The following is a 17,198-nucleotide window of genomic DNA, read 5'->3' as shown; positions in this document are numbered from 1 at the left end:
ACACTCTTCTCTGAACTCAATGGCTGTCATTGATATTAAACATATGTTTTAATTTTTCAGGTATTAAAACTGTCGGAACAATTGAGTGAAGCTCAAAACGAAATTCGAAAACTTTCGGAGCGACTTGCTCAAGAAACGTTAACAAACAGTCCGAGTTCACCTCGTTCTGTTGAAGCCAATGGTGCACCAATTGATTTCGAGTTTCCGCCGGATATTAATTACAACATCCCGTTTTACATGTCGGATAATAATTACTTGCAGAACATGGAGTATTGGGATGGTTTGTATGTGTAATTTTAGCAAGTAAAATATTTAGAGACTATGGATCGAAAATCATGTTTAAATTAACGTATAAATAGATGTTTGTCAACCTGTTGTAAATGCAGTGCTTAAAATATTTTATTTTAATATATAACTTTGTTGCTCCTCTTCCCTTTAGTCTCACATATATATAGACAGGAGCGAAGCTAGGCCTTGGATTATGGGGGCTTGTGCACGCATAATAATTATCTATAATACAAATTTCGTAACTGAAATCCTAAAAAATAAACTAGTTCAGGTGGAAAATATTACTTGTGTACCCATAATAATCTGAGTTCAAACTCTTTTGATTTGTTATTTCTGTTTTATTATTAAAAGTGCATCCCGTAGAATTGTTGGCTAGATTCGTCCCTGTATATAGAGTAGGCATTCTGATTCCAAATTAGTATATTTGCTAAAATACATCATTAATAGTTGATGACCGTATAAAGTATATAGGGAACCTGATTTCCATTTTTATAGAAATTAGATAGACAAATAAATATATAGTTACTAAATAGGTTTTATATCCAGCTGAAATAGAAACTCCAAATTTCATTACGTATAAGTCGTTTTCATTTATATTGCAAATCCTGTATAGATAAAGTTTCTTTTTTTCTTTCCAGCCGGATAAAGTTGTCATTACAAATGAAGATTGCACGAGATAATTTTAACTAAATATATAAAAGACAAATATTTGTAATCCCTAATTGATCAAATCAACAATAACGAAAATGAACAGAAGAATTGATCATTTTATCAATTAAGCTTCGTATATAAGTTTATTTTGGGTCAGCATTAATCCTAGTTTACCAGTTATTATAAACACGGGTAATTTACACGGAAAATTAAATGTGTGTGTTTGAATATATTGTTATTTTGCTATAGACTTATTATAAAGGGCAAATCTCCAAAATAGCAATTTTCTAAGTTTATATCACAAAAATAGCACTCAAAAACTAAAATGACCAAAATAGCACATTTCTAAGTTTATCCTTTGAAAATTTTAATTTTTTTATTTTTCAAAATTTGAAATCTTATCCCCAAAACCTCATTTCTCAACTCTAAACCCTAAACTCTAAACTCTAAACCCTAAACTCAAAACCCTAAACCCTAAACCCTAAACCCTAAACTCTAAACCCTAAACCCTAAACCCTAAATCCTAAACCTCACCCTTTAATTTTAAACCCTAAGTTTGTGACTTTTGATAAAATATTAAGTGCTATTTTTGTGACTTTTGACATTAAGTGCTAGTTTGGAAACAAAAACTTGATTTAGTGCTATTTTTGTCTTTTTCTCTATTATAAAGTTTCCATTTATTTTCCCTCTCGTTCATGTTTTGAAAATTTACAGAAAAGGTACCAAACTTGATAGACTTCACAGAAATACCCCAAGATACTCACTTGCTCTCTCTCTCTCTCTCTCTCGTCTTCGTCGCTCAAGGCTCAAGCCACAATGCCTCGCGGGTACCAACGAGCTCCTTCAATAGAGGCACCAACAGAGATTTCGGCGGAGAAGAAGCTTCATCCAAATTACCCATTTCTCATGTCCTCAAAAGGTTTCGAATCAGACGACAGCGACGACTACTCAGACCTCGATTACGACGATCAGTTCCAGTTCAGCATCAACACCGACTTTCTTGTCGACGCCAAAGAAGTATCCTTAGGGGAACTGATCGGCGAAGGCTCTTCTTCTAAAGTCTACAGAGGATTGTGGGTTCATCAAAAGGCTTTTCCTTTTCTTGATTTCCGCTGTTTGTCTACAAAGTTTGAATTTTTTTTGATTAGATGGCTTCTTCTGTGATTGGGCTAAAGAACATATCTGCATGGATGATTATAATTTATAGGCTCAGGGAAGTGAACCCTGTCTCAGTGAGGATATTCCAGCCTGAAAGAGCGTCTGCCGTTAGCATTGAGCAGAAGAGGAAGTTTCAGAGGGAGGTTCTGTTGCTCTCCAAGATTCAACATGAAAACATTGTGCAGGTTTTGATTTGTTTTCATGTGTTTATTAGTCTTATTATATCAAAGTATTGTCAGCTGTGGTGAGATTCATTTTTGATGAACAGTTTATCGGGGCCTGCATAAACCCAAAGCTGATGATAGTTACTGAACTCATGCAAGGCAATACTCTTCACAAGTTTATGTTGAGCACTCGTCCAAACCCTCTTGATCTGAAGCTCGCCATTAGCTTTGCCTTGGATATTGCTCGTGGAATGGAGTTCTTGAATGCAAATGGCATCATTCACCGTGATCTTAAACCCAGTATTAAATGATTTCAAATTTGCAAATATCACTGAATCTAGATTGTGATATTTGAGTTTAGCAGATGTTTGGTTCTGTTGCAAGGTAATATGCTGTTAACAAAGGATCAGAAACATGTGAAGTTGGCTGATTTTGGACTTGCTAGAGAGGAAACTAAAGGTTTCATGACTTGTGAAGCTGGTACCTATAGATGGATGGCTCCTGAGGTGACTGTTTTCAATAGATTTCAATCTATCCTTTGGTAATCACAAATTAAGATGCTTTGATTGGTTTAATCAGATATTCAGCCATGAGGCACTTCAAGTTGGGGAAAAGAAAGAGTATGATCATAAGGTGGATGTGTACAGCTTTGCTATTGTCTTCTGGGAGTTGCTTACCAACAAAGTCCCATTCAAGGGAAAGAACAACATCTTTGTTGCTTATGCCGCCAGTAAAGTATGCAAGCAAGCCACGTTTTCAAAAGCTCATGATTAATCACTTGAATATGGACACTGATCATCTTCTTTCTTTTGGTCAGAACCAGAGACCAAGTCTGGATAATATTCCGGCAGGAGTTGGTCGTCTCCTTGAAGCATGCTGGGCAGCGGATCCTAAAGCTCGTCCTGAGTTCAAAGAGATTACAGTGTCACTAGAAAAATTGCTTAGAAGCTTGTGCTCGGAGGATGATGCTTCGTCAGCCAATGTAGCAACCGAGGATTCAACAACTTATTTGGTTCAGGAACGTCTTGTCTATGACTTTCCCAAGCTGAAGATAAAGACTAGTAAGAGGAAGAAGAAGAACAAAAACAAAGTGATGAATATGATGGCTCCGTTTCTCAAGATCTTCAGAGATTGTATTTCCAAGTGAGTGAAAAGTAGAAGAAGAGAGTGTTCCTTTGTTCACATAAATACACAACACAACTATACCAATTCGTATATCACGTGTGATTGATTAAACTAATCAAAAGTGATAGATAAAAAAGTTACTTGGATTCATTGAAACAAAGTACACATCATGAGCTCAGATAATACCGTTACTAAATTTGAAACAAAAGGACCACTGATCTGAGGCGGGATACGTCTTAAGCTGGTGTTACGTAGGAGACGAGGGCGGTGATGTCATCAAGCTTTCCTCCGTAATACCTGTATCCAGCCTCCTGAGCAGCGGTGGCGAAAGGACTCTGCCGTTTTTTGTCAACGGCTCTCGCACGTGCCAAATCTGCAATCTTCTGAGCCGTGCCTTTAGGGTCTAATCCAGCTCTAACCGAGCTAACAACCACTCCTGTGATGTCTTCGTTGTATAGATTATCATACACACCGTCCGTTCCCGCCACAATCACATCTCCAGCCTCCACATCAATCATGAATACCTAATTCAATAAGAGCCTTAGAGGGTTTGTTCAATAATGTTGTCCTATTTAAGTAGCTTGGCAGTCTTATTAAGAGAGTTCAGGAGAACAGACCTGACCGGAGTGAGGCATATCGCCACCACTGTCTCCACACCCTAATTGATAAGTAAAGTTGAATCCGTGCTGCTGAACCGGTGACTGAAACACCGTGGTCCCGTCTCTAACCACCGTGAATCCACTGTCTCCGAGATTAATAGCGTGTAGTCCCTGAAACAAGAAGACATTTTTACCTAAGCTCTATTTTGTTGTTTCACTTACAAGCAAGAACATACCTTGTCTGTCAAAGCGATGATACAAGCAGTGGAGGAGCCTTGGGCTCTGGTTTGAGAATGTGCTTTCTCTAAGACCATCAACGGGTCAATAGAAGAACCCTTAGCCAGTTCTCGAATAGCTGCTACTGAGTAAGACATTAGTTCGCGAGAGAACAATCCAGCGTTGACACCGACTTCAGCCCAACCGCCAACACCATCAGCAACACCAATAGCTTGTTCTTCATCGCAGATAAAGTGAGCGTCTTCTCCGCCTGTAGCTTCTTTTTCAGGATGCGGGAGGTAATATGAACCAGACACCAGCTTCAAACACCTGCTCAAAATACATCAGTTAACTCAAAAACTTAGAATCATCCAGGTAACCAAAAAAAGAAGATAGAGAGAACTTACTTAAGAGATGTAGTAGTTGGTGAAAGCTCAGAGTCTTGAGAAGTAGACAGCTCATGAGCCGAGAAACAGACAGTAGAGGTGGTATGAATAGTCTTGGAGAAACCCCCAAAGAGTGAAGGAGTCTTGTCTAGGGGATCCATGCTGGAATAGTGACAGACCAATCTGTTCTTAAAATGCTCTCTCTTCCCCCCAAGTCTCATGCTTGCAGCAGTGAAGAAGGTAACACCACCACCAGTAGCTGAAGGCTTCTTGGTGAAGTCTAGACCATTATTAGCACAAGCTGTGAATAAATCATCCAAGCAGGCGTCCCCAAAGACTGGGAGAGAACCGGAAGTAGTCATGGCTCCTCCTCGTAGTCTCCTTCCGGAATCAGAAAACAATCTCCTTTGGGCACCGGAGAGGAAGGTCTTGTTGCTTTTTGCAGCTACTTGAAACCCAATTTGAGAAATAGGGTTTAATCTTGAGAGAGCAGTCGCTGACATCTGAACAAAGAAAAACAAAACCAATGTTTAATGACGATGATTAACACTAACAGCCTAGAAAACATCATTTAATCTTAAAGCCTATCTATATTAACCAAAACGGAACGGAACGGAACTATACGACTATCAACGACGAACCCTTAAAACAGAGATTCTTCACTCGCTCTTGAGGGATTCTCTCTCTATTGCAAGGAATTAGGTTTTACGGTTGAAGAAAGTGAAACCTACCACCACTTATCAAAAGCAGCTCCTTATTACCAAACCTCCTCCCTTAATCTGCAGCCGCTAGCTCTCTTGTGTTAATTTTATCAGCCGTTGAGGGTAAAATTGGAATTTAAGGTATTAGCTGGCCTGTTCGTTCGCGTATTAGCTCTGGTCTTTTGAGTTTTTATGTGTGACCCAATTGTTAGATTAGCTTTGTTAACTTGAAATATTGGTCCTTCCTATTAATGGGCTTCAAATATTTATGGCCTATATCCCACTATATTTGCACTCGTACCATCAATTTCACAAAACAAATATGACATAACTTCCAAAAAAATATGACATGGATAATTTCATTTAGTATTGATTTATATTTTTGGCAAACTTATTAGAATATGATAATAATTCATATATTACATTTAATATTGATATTTCTTTTTGGTAAACTTTTTTAAAATATGATAATAGCTCATACATCATCTATAAAATAAATATATTCATATATAACATTTCAAATTTCGAAATATTATTATTTTGTATACTTATATAATTTGTATTACTAAAGTTTTCAAAAATTTCTACAATTTTTAAAAAATTTAAATATCTAATCGTAAGATCATTAGTCTTATATATCTAGAAATTTTATATTTTAGGTTAAATATTTGATAATTATACAATTTTATATTATTTTTATTAGTTTTATACAAATTTATTTAATATATATCAAATATATATTAAATATTAGTAAGAAAATAGTAAAATCTATAATATTTAATAAAATTTATTTTTAAATATAAATTAGATTTAAAAAAAAATTTACTGCACATGGTGCAGAAAAACACCAAGTTACCTATATATATATGGTCTTCCAAATTTCCAATTAGTGTTAAGTATTAGGTTAAATATACCTATTCATGCTTGAATTTTAAGAGTCTTGGATTGTTGCTTGATGATCTTTTTAAGTATTAGGTTAACTGTTTAAGCTTATAACTACATAGTTTGATCCACTTTCACCGTACACTTTGATTACAACTTGTCCATAAACAATGAAATGATAGTTATTCGATCTCCAGAAGAAGAAAAACAAAGCTTAACTGAATACAAACAATGAAACAAGGACCAAACAAACCCCATTTGAATAGCACAAAAATAGGAAATATATATTTTCTTTTTACAAGAATTAATATTATTGTAACGTTATAGATCAAATCCTAAAGACGAGGACAAACAAAGGCCATTCAAGTAAAATTTAAAATATAATTTCGTCCCTCAATTTTCACAGGACAAATAAAACAATTCACAAAATGAGACATGCATGTTACTTGTGTATTGTTATCAAGAACACAAAGCTAAATAAAGACGACGAGACTAATCGAAACTCCAATTAAAATAGGCTAAAACAAAGGAGAACCACAACTGTCAACTGGAAGACCTTTAAAACAATTAAACATGAACGAAATTACAAAGGTTAGGGAATCATTAGAAAAACAAAAAATAGAGAAATAGAAAAAAAACAAAGAAGACAGGTTTGATGAGATACAGGCGTGCTGACAATCTTTGAACCATTTGTAGGTTTCGTTCAATCGATCGCTCACAGAACAAAAGAAAAACGAAAGAACAAGAAGAATCGAAGGAGTGGCAAGTGTATGAGGAAGCTGTGTCCCAACATAGACAAAGACGATGGTTTGGAGACGGTTTTGGAAGTTCCGATACCGGAGGAGATGTTTTCCGGTATGGGCAATAACCCTGCTTTGCGGTGTCAGAACATGATGACGTGGATGAAAGCTCAAACCTCCGATAAATGGTCTCAGCCGTTGATCGCTGCTCGTATCAACGAGCTTCGTTTCCTTCTCTATCTCGTTGGTTCGCCTCTCATACCTCTTCAAGTCCAAGTCGGTCACTCCGTTCATAAGCCTGTCAAAGATTCTTCCATCGTAAGTAATCTCAATCTCGCAATCGATCTAATCAATAATCCCCACTAATGATTTGACTGCACGCATGCAGCAAGCTTCCACGGCGAAATATATAGTGCAACAGTACATAGCGGCGACAGGAGGACCAGCGGCGTTAAACGCTGTGAACAGTATGTGTGTGACCGGACAAGTGAAGATGACAGCGTCGGAGTTTCATCAAGGAGATGAATCTGTCGGTAATCTTAAGAGTAATGACGAGATGGGTGGTTTTGTGTTGTGGCAGAAGGATCCAGATCTCTGGTGTTTGGAGCTCGTTGTCTCTGGCTGTAAAGTCATATGTGGAAGTAACGGTCGGCTTTCGTGGCGGCATTCTTCTAACCAGCAAACACCGGCTTCTACCGGTACGCCGAGACCTCTCCGTCGGTTTTTACAGGTACAATTCCGGTTTAATTAAAAAAAGATTCCGGTTTAACTAATTATAATATATTAATGTAGTTGAACCGGTGGTTTGTTGTTACCAGGGTTTAGATCCTCGATCAACGGCGAATTTGTTCCTCGACGCGACGTGCATCGGAGAGAAGATAATCAACGGCGAGGATTGCTTTATATTAAAATTGGAGACAAGTCCGGCGGTTAGAGAGGCTCAGAGCGGTTCGAATTTCGAGATCATTCATCATACGATATGGGGTTACTTTAGCCAAAGATCGGGACTGTTGATTCAGTTCGAGGACTCGCGGCTTCTGAGTATGGGGACCAAGGATGGCGACGTTTTCTGGGAGACTAGCGCCGAATCGGTGATGGATGATTACAGGTACGTGGATAATGTGAACATCGCTCACGGGGGGATAACGTCAGTTACGGTGTTTCGGTACGGTGAAGCATCGGCGAATCACAGGAGACAAATGACGGAGAAGTGGCGGATCGAAGAAGTTGATTTTAACGTTTGGGGTCTCTCGGTGGATCATTTTCGTCCTCCGGCCAATTTGAAGATTGGAAAATAATTTTGTCCTTTAGTTGTATTTATCATTCTTTTGCTCCTATTTTATTATTTTTTCGTTAGTTTTTAATATATCAACTAAGTCGGTGCATTTAAGATTTGTTTAGTACTATTAAACTTTGGATACTAAAGAACAATATTTTTTTTGCTTAAATTTTGAAGAACAATAATATTATAAGGTTCTATATAAATCTTGTGGTTTAATGTGTCTACTAAATTGATTTACGATAAATTTGATGTTGAGAAAAATATGTATGGTTTCATAAATCTAATTTTTTCAACCAATTTTTATCATAGAAATTAAATAAAATGAGTATATTAGTTTGTCTTTTTCAAAAGCATCGACAATAATTTTATATTAACAACTTATTTAATAATCTTTTTTTTGAGCAACTAACTTATTTAATAATTAAGAGCTTCCTTTTTCATGGATCTAAATCTTTTCTTAAGATGGTAACCAAATCCATTAAATTAATGAAGTTGAAAACAAATCACTTTCTCTGAAAATATGCATATACTTTTCGTGTTAATAGTGTCGGTCCTTAAAAAAATAACAAACGAAGGGTCTAATTATAGTTTAAAGGATTTTATATATAAGCAAACCATTTTTTCCTCATTCACACTTTCCAGATTGGGAAGAGAAACAGACGACGCTGTATTTACAGATTCAACAACACTCCGATCTCCTCCACTCTGCGCCAATGAAGGACGCCGATACCTTACCTCTCAGCACTTCTTCCGCCGCGGCGTCGACGGGGAACGCCAAGAAGGAAAACGGTTACTCCGCGCTCTTCGCGAAAGGCCGGTACAAGTTCTGGGCCTTGGCCGCGATTCTCCTCCTCGCGTTCTGGTCAATGCTCACCGGCACGGTGAATCTACGGTGGTCAGCGGGGAACATAAGCCATTTCACAGACGATCTGGTCTTTCCGATCCACGAGGATCTCGACGTTCTCGTGAGTTAATCAAATCTCCTTCCAGATTTCGCTGTTGGTTGGGTTATGTTTTTGATTTGGGGTTGTTTGATTGGTGAGATCAGGAAATGGAGGAGAGGGAGAAAGTGGTGAAGCACATGTGGGATGTGTATAACAATGGCCGTCGTATCAGGTTGCCTAGGTTTTGGCAGGAGGCGTTCGAGGCTGCTTACGAGGAGCTTACCAGTGATGTGCCTGATGTGGTGGAAGCTGCCATTTCGGAGATCGCGAGGATGTCTATTCGCTCCGTAGTTATAGATCCGCCTCCGGTGCATTCCACGGTGAGAGTCTCTAACACTGAATCTGACTTTAACGGACGTAGATTCATTCTGATGAGCCATTTGAATTGGTAGATTGAGGCAGCGGTTTAACTAAAGTGAGAAGAAAAAAATAGAGACCGTTCTTGTCATATGCTTTTTAAGTGGGTTTAGATTTTAGTATATTATGTACAAGTGTTAATTAGTAGATAGGCTTCATCTATTAATATTAATATTATCCCTTCCTGGCATGATCTTTTGTCCTTATACCACATCAGGTAACTAGGAAGTGTTACTGTTTTGGTTTCTTTGTCTGCATTTTTAGTTTCACAGTAAGCAACAGAAGGTAGAGAGATCTTGTAGTTGCTTGGATGTTGTGTTTCTTTCCTCCATCGTAATATGTTAGATTATAGTAGCATTCTCTTCTTCACAGTGCATTGGTTTGGTTTATTATTACCCACTCCCATGCTGTTGATCTTGATAATCTTAAAAGAGTAAAAAATACATAGCAAGCTTCCTCTTCTCAAAGAAGCGAGCTTAGCTTCTTAGTGCATTGATGCTTAGGACAGCTGTAAGCAAGCACCGATCGATCCGCAGAACCTCAATAATCTCATAATGTATTTTTCTTCTACATGTTTTGTTTTGCAGAACGTACGGGAATTGACAAAGACTCTGAAACTTGCGGACAAAGGAAGAACGACTCAAACATCCAAACGAAGCAGCCGTCGATTGAAGTAGGCTTCTTTGTGTGTTTTATAATACGCCGGAGCTTTATCAAAGGTAGTGTAGTCGCCGGCCGGCGTGGGGTAACCATACTTATACTCATGTCAGAAAGATCACTCTTCTTCCTCCCCTCCAAAAAACTATGTCCACGATTAGTGTTATTGTGGTCGGTTCCACTCGAGGATGAATCATTTCGCTAAAAACAAAAATTTTGAGAAACTTTATTTTCTTTGGGCTTTGAATGGTAATGTTCCTTTTTATTTGTTTTGGATTTGATTATAAATATATCTTTCTGCCAATACCCAAATTCAGTTATTTTTAATTTATAATTTTTTTTTGTTGGCAAACTTAAATAACAAAATTAAAAAAGGATTAAAATCATCATAGGAGAACAAAACCTATATTTTATTCAACCTTGTCATCTCCTCCTTCCTCCCGGAAAAAAACACTTGCTGAGCTCCGATCAACCTTCACAATGGGGGACTTGAACGATCCTTTCATGCGTAACCAAAACGCTGCCGTACAGGCACGCACTAAGGTTCAGAACCGATCAAATGTTCTTCAGCTTAAGCTGGTTCGTCGTCTCTTCTCTCCCCATTTATTCATACGATTTTCGCTCTCGTTTGCTTTATTTATCTTACACTAGAGATATTTATTAAGATTCTATGATTCAAATTTGGTTGTTGTGTTCTAGTCTTTTCATCAAGTATTATCTCAGTATCTACTAATATTTTACTATTGCGGATCAGATGCTAATAACATGATCACTTCTGAATTTCGAATACCAAATGAGACTGGCCCTGTTAGTTTGTACATCCAGAAGATGCATCCAGATGGTCCATCTAGATGTCTTATTCAGATGCTCCATCTGGGTGTTTTTCGTTTCTTCATTTCGTCCATGCATCCAGATGAATCGTCTGAATGCAACTATGTTCGTTTGCTTTTCATTTTTTAACTTTCATCTACATCCATGTGGACTTGTTAATAAAATGATTAAAATATAATTTTTTACGTTTCGGCGGAAAAATAGCATTTTTACAGTTTTGGCGGAAAATATTTTTGCGGTTTTTGGCGAAAAAATGCATTTTTGTTGTTTTGGAGGAAAAATACGTTTTTATGGGTTTGGCTGAAAAATAAGTTTTGCGGTTTGGACGGGAAAAGTGTGTTTTGCGGTTTTGGCGGGAAAAGTGTTTTGACGGGAAAAGTTTTTTTCACGATTTTGGCGGGAAAATGTGTTTTTTCCGATTTTGGCGGGAAAAGTTTTTTCGCGATTTTGGCGGGAAAAGCATTTTTGCGGTTTCGACGAGAAAATACATTTTTCTGGTTTCGGGTGGGAAAATACATTTTCCGATTTTGGCGGGAAAATGTGTTTTTTCGATTTTGGCGAGAAAATGTGTTTTCCAGTTTTGGCGGAAAAATGTGTTTTTCCAATTTTGGCGGGAAAATGTGTTTTTCCGGTTTTGGCGGGAAAATGTGTTTTTTCCGGTTTTGGCGGGAAAATTCTGTTTTCCGGTTTTGGCGGGAAAATTCTGTTTTCCAGTTTTGGCGGGAAAATGTGTTTTCCGGTTTTGGCGGGAAAATTCTGCTTTACGGTTTTGGCGGGAAAATTCCGCTTTACGGTTTTGGCGGGAAAATTGTGTTTTCCGGTTTTGGCGAGAAAATACATTTTTCTGGTTTTGGCGAGAAAATTGTGTTTTTTCGGTTTTGGCGAGAAAATGTTTTTTGCGGTTTTGGCCGGAAAATGCTTTTTGGAGTTTGACGGGAAAATGCGTTTTTTGGGTTTTGGCGGGAAAATGCGTTTTTTTTGTTTTGGCGGGAAAATGCGATTTTTCGGTTTTGGTCGAAAAGTGTGGTTTTACTGGTTGGGCTGGAAAATGTGTTTTTATGGAAATGTGTGTTTAACGTTTTTTTGCGGAAAAACGCATTTCACGGTTTTGGCGGGAAAGTGTGTTTTTCAGTTTTTGGGAGAAAATGCATTTTTTGGTTATAGCAGAAAAATGTATATGCAAAAAAATAGAATTTAAGGTTTGAAAATAATATTTTAATTTTAAAAGGTCATTTTTGTCATTTATTATTTTGGACTGAACTAGATGCATCTGCATCCAGATGCACCATCATGACTCACCTTCATTTGAGTGAGAATTTGAAATGAGTTTTTAAAAATTCAGTTGGGTGATCCATTTGGATGTAGCATTATAATGCACAAAACGAACATCGATTTGCATATTCATCCATCTGGGTGAGCAAACGAACAGAGCCACTTTAGAATTAATAAAATGTATGGATTCACCATGAGGAGAAGGCTTTGTAACCTGTTTGAGGTGGATTTCATCTTATCTTAGTATTAGAAAGTTAATATGATCTCTTGCTGTTTCGCAGATGGGTCAAAGCCATCCCACAGGCTTGACGCCCAATCTTTTGAAGCTCTTTGAGCCACGAGCGCGCCCTTGGAGTTCCAGCCACCACCTGAGCAGAGAAAATGCCCTCCTTATACAGGTTTGCGAGCTTTTGCTTCTGATTCTATTTAACTTTTACTCATAATGAGGTATGATAATCTTCTTTGTCCCGTGTGTGTGTGTTTTCGCAGGCATGGCTCAATATGTGAGTCACTTTGCTGAACCTGGAGATCCAGAGTATGCTCCACCTAAGCCGAATGTTGAAACTCCTGTATGTTTTCATCTCAATCCCTCTCTCTGTTATGCTTATTTCAGTGACATATAAAATATTTATTCTATTTAGGACCACCAGGCACAGAAAAGGGCGAGAATTCATAAATCACGACTGGAGAAAGGTTGAAAAGGCTGCAGAGGATCTAAAGAATTGTAAAAGTTCTCCACCTTATAATTTATATAGCCAGCTCTGTTTTGGTGACTTGAAGTTACAGTTTGATATATTTTTTTTGTCTGTCAGATGATCCGAATAATGATCCCAATGCCTCTGGAGATCCATACAAGACACTGTTTGTTGCAAGACTTGTAAGTTCCACTGCCTGTTGAAATGACCATTGTAGACAGGTGTGTGTGTGTGTTTTGTGGTACTTGACTTTATGCTCCTCTTGTCTACTTGCAGAACTACGAGACCTCTGATAGTAAGATTAAAAGAGAGTTTGAGGCTTATGGACCAATCAAGCAGGTATGTATATCCGAGCATTCCTAACAGGTTCGGTAAGATTTTTTGAGATGGCTGCTCGCTCTCATGTTCTCTTTGCAATATGTTTGATTTTACGTTTAGAAGTTTATTGGTTTTTGAATTTTTACGCACAACTTTTTCCTTTGAGACCTGAGGTCGAGATGTTTCTGAATTGCCATGTTTCGCCTTCTTTTAGTCTACTTATTAAAGCCACTGGGGCTTTTACTCATAACTTGCTAAAATAATGCAAGTAGTAAAAGATATCCCTGCTCCGTATTTTGTAAATTTCACAAACCTTGGTTGAGATTTTTCGGGGCAAGTCAACTATAGGAGCAGGTATAGATCAGGTAACTTTCACATTTTGATCTGAGATGTATATATTCTTGTTACTACTATATCGAGGGTTGACACTCGCAGGTTTCATAGTGTCTGAGATTTATATATATATTTCTCGAAACCCATCCTGGTAAGCTACTTAGAAATATTTTGTCCCCGCCCATTGGAGGTGCTCTTATGATTCATCCTACATGAGAAGCCTAAATTCTGGGATTTGGGCAGTGAATGAAAGATCTTTAAACAGTATGGGTAACTAAAGTAGGGAGTATACCTACCTATTCTCTCTTTTTTTTTTTTAATGTTTAAACAAATCTACTTAAGCTTTTGTGATCTTGCGTTAAGAGTTGGCAAAAGTACTATCAGCTACTCTTAAGGTGATCTGGTAATTATGTACATTATATACATTTGTGGTATGTGTATATCTGAATTTAATAAAACCCTGGTAAGGGGTCGTTAAACCTGCCATGGAGTCCATTTTTCTGCCAATTCTTGATGTGGTAATGATCTGCAAGCCTATTAAGAAAAAAGATTACCTATGCTTGTTTGACATGTAACACAAACGTATCTGAAAGCTGGTTAAAGTTCTCGCAGAGTTTCTGATTTCTTTATATCTTTAATTTGTCAGGTTCGTTTGGTGACTGATCAGCAAACCAGTAAACCCATGCCTTCATTGAGTACTTAAACACTCGTAACATAAAAGGTGCGGGATTGTAAATGTTGTTCTCTGTTCAGTTTATTATCCTTTTTCTCTGCTGACGTAAAGCTTGTGGTGTCTTATTAGCGGCATACAAACAGGGTGATGGAAAGAAGATTGATGGTAGAAGAGTGCCTGTTGATGTTGAGAGAGGCAGAACAGTCCCGAACTGGCGTCCTCGTAGGCTTGGTAGTGGACTTGGTACAACCAGAGTTCCTGGTGAGAAGATTACTGGCGAGGAGGAACAAAAACAACAACAACCATCGCAAGGAAGGTCATCCCGCTCCGAGGAACCTAGAGCCCGTGAAGACCGGTAAGCTAGTTTTTTTTTTCAAAGTAGTTTCTTTCCTATCTTACTGTCACCTTGTTGTGGCGTATGCAGTGAGAAATCTCGTGATAGGGGAAAAGAAAGGGAACGGGAGCAGTCTCGTGAAAGGTCTCATGAGAGGTCTCGTGATAGACCGAGAGAAAGCCATCGAGAGGATAAGCACCACCGGGACCGCGGTAGAGAAAGAGAGAGCAGGCGTGCAGAGGAGATAGAGACCGTCGTGCACGGGATCACGATCGTGACCGGAGTCGGAAAAGGGAAAGGGAGTACGAGAGCGGCGAGTATGACGACGATGGTGGGAGATCTCGTGAGAGAGAAACGGAGTATGAGAGGGGTGGGTGGAAGCAGAGGAGAGGTGAGTCAGAGGAAGGTCGTGGCTACTACGAAGGGCGTAGACGTTCAAGCCATTATGATGGCGTTAGGAGGAACAAGGAGGTGACCCAGACCGTTATGATCAGTAGGGCGACCGTTACCGATATGATGATCGTGAGTACAAGCGGTCAGAGCGTTCTAAGTCGCATGAGTATGGTTCTCATGGCTGACGCTATTGTCTTCCCGTAGCAATAAACATTAAACTTGCGTGTGTGTGTTTTGTGAGAACTCCTTTGTTTTCTTTTCGTCTGATAATGTGTTTAGCTTTTTATTACGCACCTGCAAAACAAACGAAACCATTTAGCATTTAACTTGTCATCATTTTATGTTCTATATGTTTATTATATAACCACTGGGTTAATGTAGGATTACATATTATAACTTAGACCAGTGTATATAGAAAGGAGTTCTAACAATTAAAAGTAAATAAAAAAATAAGAAAAAGAGTTCTAAAAATTAAAAGTAAATAAAAAAATAAGAAAAATATGAGTGTTTAGACATTTTAAGAACTCGGTTCCACCATAAAGTAACATATGTTATTCTTAAAACCTTTCAACTATTTAAAAATGATAAAGATATTATAATATTAATTTTTGTTTTTCTTTTAGAAACCTTCATTGGTTTTACCGATGGAGCTGCTTTTAGAGCATCATTATCCATAGTTTCTTACAACGGGGTTCTTAAGGAAATATAAGAAACTGTTTCTTAATTTTTAAATAAAAAGTTAAGAAATTGTTTCTTAAATTATTACTTCTTATATTCTCCTAGAAACTCCGCCCTAAGAAACTCTGGATAATGATGCTATTAGAGCACCATTAACCCAGGTGCTTAATGGGTTGCTTAATGAATTTTGGATTTTAACAAAAAAGAAAAGAAAGGAATTAGAGAAGAAGCAATGCTTAATTAACCCTTAGAAGATGCGTGTCTTATTGGACACGTGTTGTCCATACAAGACTCCACGTTCCTTTCTCCCTCTCTCGCGAAACGCAAGCGTCTGGTTCTCTCTCTCGACGACTCCGCCTATGTCGTCTTCTCTCTCGACGAAATCGACGCCTCCTCGACGCCTCCTCGACGCCTCCTCGACGTCTCCTCGACGCCTCCTCAACGAAATCGATGATGATCTCTCATCGTCTCTCTTGCTCTCCTCGACGCCTCCTCGACGAAATCGCCGATGATATCTCCTCGTCTCTCTCTCTCTCCTCGACGACTCCGGGATGAATCTCTCGGCGTCTCCGGTATCGATCTCCTCGAGGATGAAAATCCTCCATCTCTCTCGACGGCTCACCTCGATGAAGAATCACTTCACACCTCTCTCAGGCCCGGAGCTTTCCTCTACGAAATCAAAAGAAAGGTAAAGCTATGCATGTTGCTTTTTATGTGTGAATCGTTCTTTGATATCTTTATTAGTTTGTTGTGTTCGATGAAGAATCATGATTTGTCTCTGCCTTTGTTTCTTCAAATTGACCGAGCAAGAGACGAAGGTTCGTTAAACAAGACGACTACAATGAAGCATCTGTGATTCTCGTCTGCAATACAGGTAAAACTTCAAGACGTTTTCATCTGTCAAATGGATTGAATGTTTGATAAAAATCTTTAGTTATATTCGTAGGCCGTTTATACTTGAGTTGAGATAGTATGAAATTGAATCGAGTCTCATGAATGGTTCTTGTCTTAATTGTTTAAGAGTTCTATTATATGATTTAGCTTGTGGTCTGAATTGAATCGAGTCTCATGAATGGTTCTTCTCTTAATTGTTTAAGAGTTATATTATATGATTTAGCTTATGGTCTGAATTGAATCGAGTCTCGTGAATTTTTTAAGAGTTCTCATTGTTGTTTTTTTTCCTGTTTGTCTGTGTCTTGAGCTCCATGGATGAAGGTTCGTTAAAGAAGGAGTGCATTCGCTGGAGCAAAACAGGGAGGATCATTTGCAAGCAGAGGAGTGCAGCCATCCGGTGGAGCAAAACATGTAAATGTTTTAATCTTTTAAAGTCATTGAAAGCTTTGTGGTTGAGTTAGCTAATGTGTTTGGTCTGTTTGCATTGATGTTGGTACCATCTACGATTGCTTTTGGTTGAGTTAGGTAGTTAAATGACTTGCTTTAGTTAAATGTGTTGCTTTTGTTTGAATTGGATTTAATAAATGACTTGCACTGTGTTTGATTATGGTTGTGAAAGGGTAATAA

At 38.1% G+C, this 17,198-nt stretch overlaps 5 protein-coding genes and 1 pseudogene across 8 annotated transcripts; 5 read left to right on the top strand and 1 right to left on the bottom strand.

Moving 5' to 3' along the window:
• The first annotated feature begins 1,506 nt into the window (after window positions 1-1,506).
• On the top strand, window positions 1,507-3,550 carry LOC106390367 (serine/threonine-protein kinase STY17). Its single transcript, XM_013830814.3, has 6 exons — window positions 1,507-2,012; window positions 2,147-2,282; window positions 2,366-2,561; window positions 2,646-2,767; window positions 2,841-2,996; window positions 3,079-3,550. The coding sequence occupies exons 1-6, from the start codon at window positions 1,756-1,758 to the stop codon at window positions 3,406-3,408; spliced, it is 1,197 nt and encodes a 398-aa protein (XP_013686268.1). The 5' UTR covers window positions 1,507-1,755; the 3' UTR covers window positions 3,409-3,550.
• On the bottom strand, window positions 3,417-5,496 carry LOC106390366 (probable protein phosphatase 2C 80). 4 transcript variants are annotated; one of them, XM_048762509.1, is made up of 5 exons: window positions 5,319-5,496; window positions 4,609-5,090; window positions 4,222-4,531; window positions 4,004-4,156; window positions 3,417-3,910 (listed from the first exon to the last, which is right to left on the bottom strand). In XM_048762509.1, the coding sequence occupies exons 2-5, from the start codon at window positions 5,088-5,090 to the stop codon at window positions 3,623-3,625; spliced, it is 1,233 nt and encodes a 410-aa protein (XP_048618466.1). In that variant the 5' UTR covers window positions 5,319-5,496; the 3' UTR covers window positions 3,417-3,622. The 4 variants fall into 4 exon arrangements, with proteins under 4 accessions (XP_048618466.1, XP_048618465.1, XP_048618467.1 ...); XM_048762508.1 differs by having other exon boundaries at window positions 5,229-5,452; XM_048762510.1 differs by having other exon boundaries at window positions 5,212-5,363.
• An 893-nt stretch (window positions 5,497-6,389) lies between these two features.
• Window positions 6,390-8,621, top strand: LOC106390370. Its single transcript, XM_013830816.3, has 3 exons — window positions 6,390-7,228; window positions 7,299-7,640; window positions 7,729-8,621. The coding sequence occupies exons 1-3, from the start codon at window positions 6,941-6,943 to the stop codon at window positions 8,206-8,208; spliced, it is 1,110 nt and encodes a 369-aa protein (XP_013686270.2). The 5' UTR covers window positions 6,390-6,940; the 3' UTR covers window positions 8,209-8,621.
• Window positions 8,622-8,813: 192 nt separating this feature from the next.
• Window positions 8,814-10,454, top strand: BNAC07G16570D. Its single transcript, XM_013830815.3, has 3 exons — window positions 8,814-9,157; window positions 9,241-9,456; window positions 10,081-10,454. The coding sequence occupies exons 1-3, from the start codon at window positions 8,906-8,908 to the stop codon at window positions 10,168-10,170; spliced, it is 558 nt and encodes a 185-aa protein (XP_013686269.1). The 5' UTR covers window positions 8,814-8,905; the 3' UTR covers window positions 10,171-10,454.
• Window positions 10,455-10,630: 176 nt separating this feature from the next.
• LOC106390368 lies at window positions 10,631-14,627 on the top strand (annotated as a pseudogene).
• On the top strand, window positions 14,085-15,081 carry LOC111208010 (U1 small nuclear ribonucleoprotein 70 kDa). Its single transcript, XM_022706686.1, has 4 exons — window positions 14,085-14,117; window positions 14,246-14,294; window positions 14,402-14,627; window positions 14,697-15,081. The coding sequence occupies exons 1-4, from the start codon at window positions 14,085-14,087 to the stop codon at window positions 15,079-15,081; spliced, it is 693 nt and encodes a 230-aa protein (XP_022562407.1).
• The last annotated feature ends 2,117 nt before the right edge of the window (window positions 15,082-17,198 follow it).

Source organism: Brassica napus, chromosome C7, assembly GCF_020379485.1.
Source record: "Brassica napus cultivar Da-Ae chromosome C7, Da-Ae, whole genome shotgun sequence".
Classification (NCBI taxonomy): domain Eukaryota; kingdom Viridiplantae; phylum Streptophyta; class Magnoliopsida; order Brassicales; family Brassicaceae; genus Brassica; species Brassica napus.
This window is presented reverse-complemented; position numbering and strand designations above follow the sequence as displayed.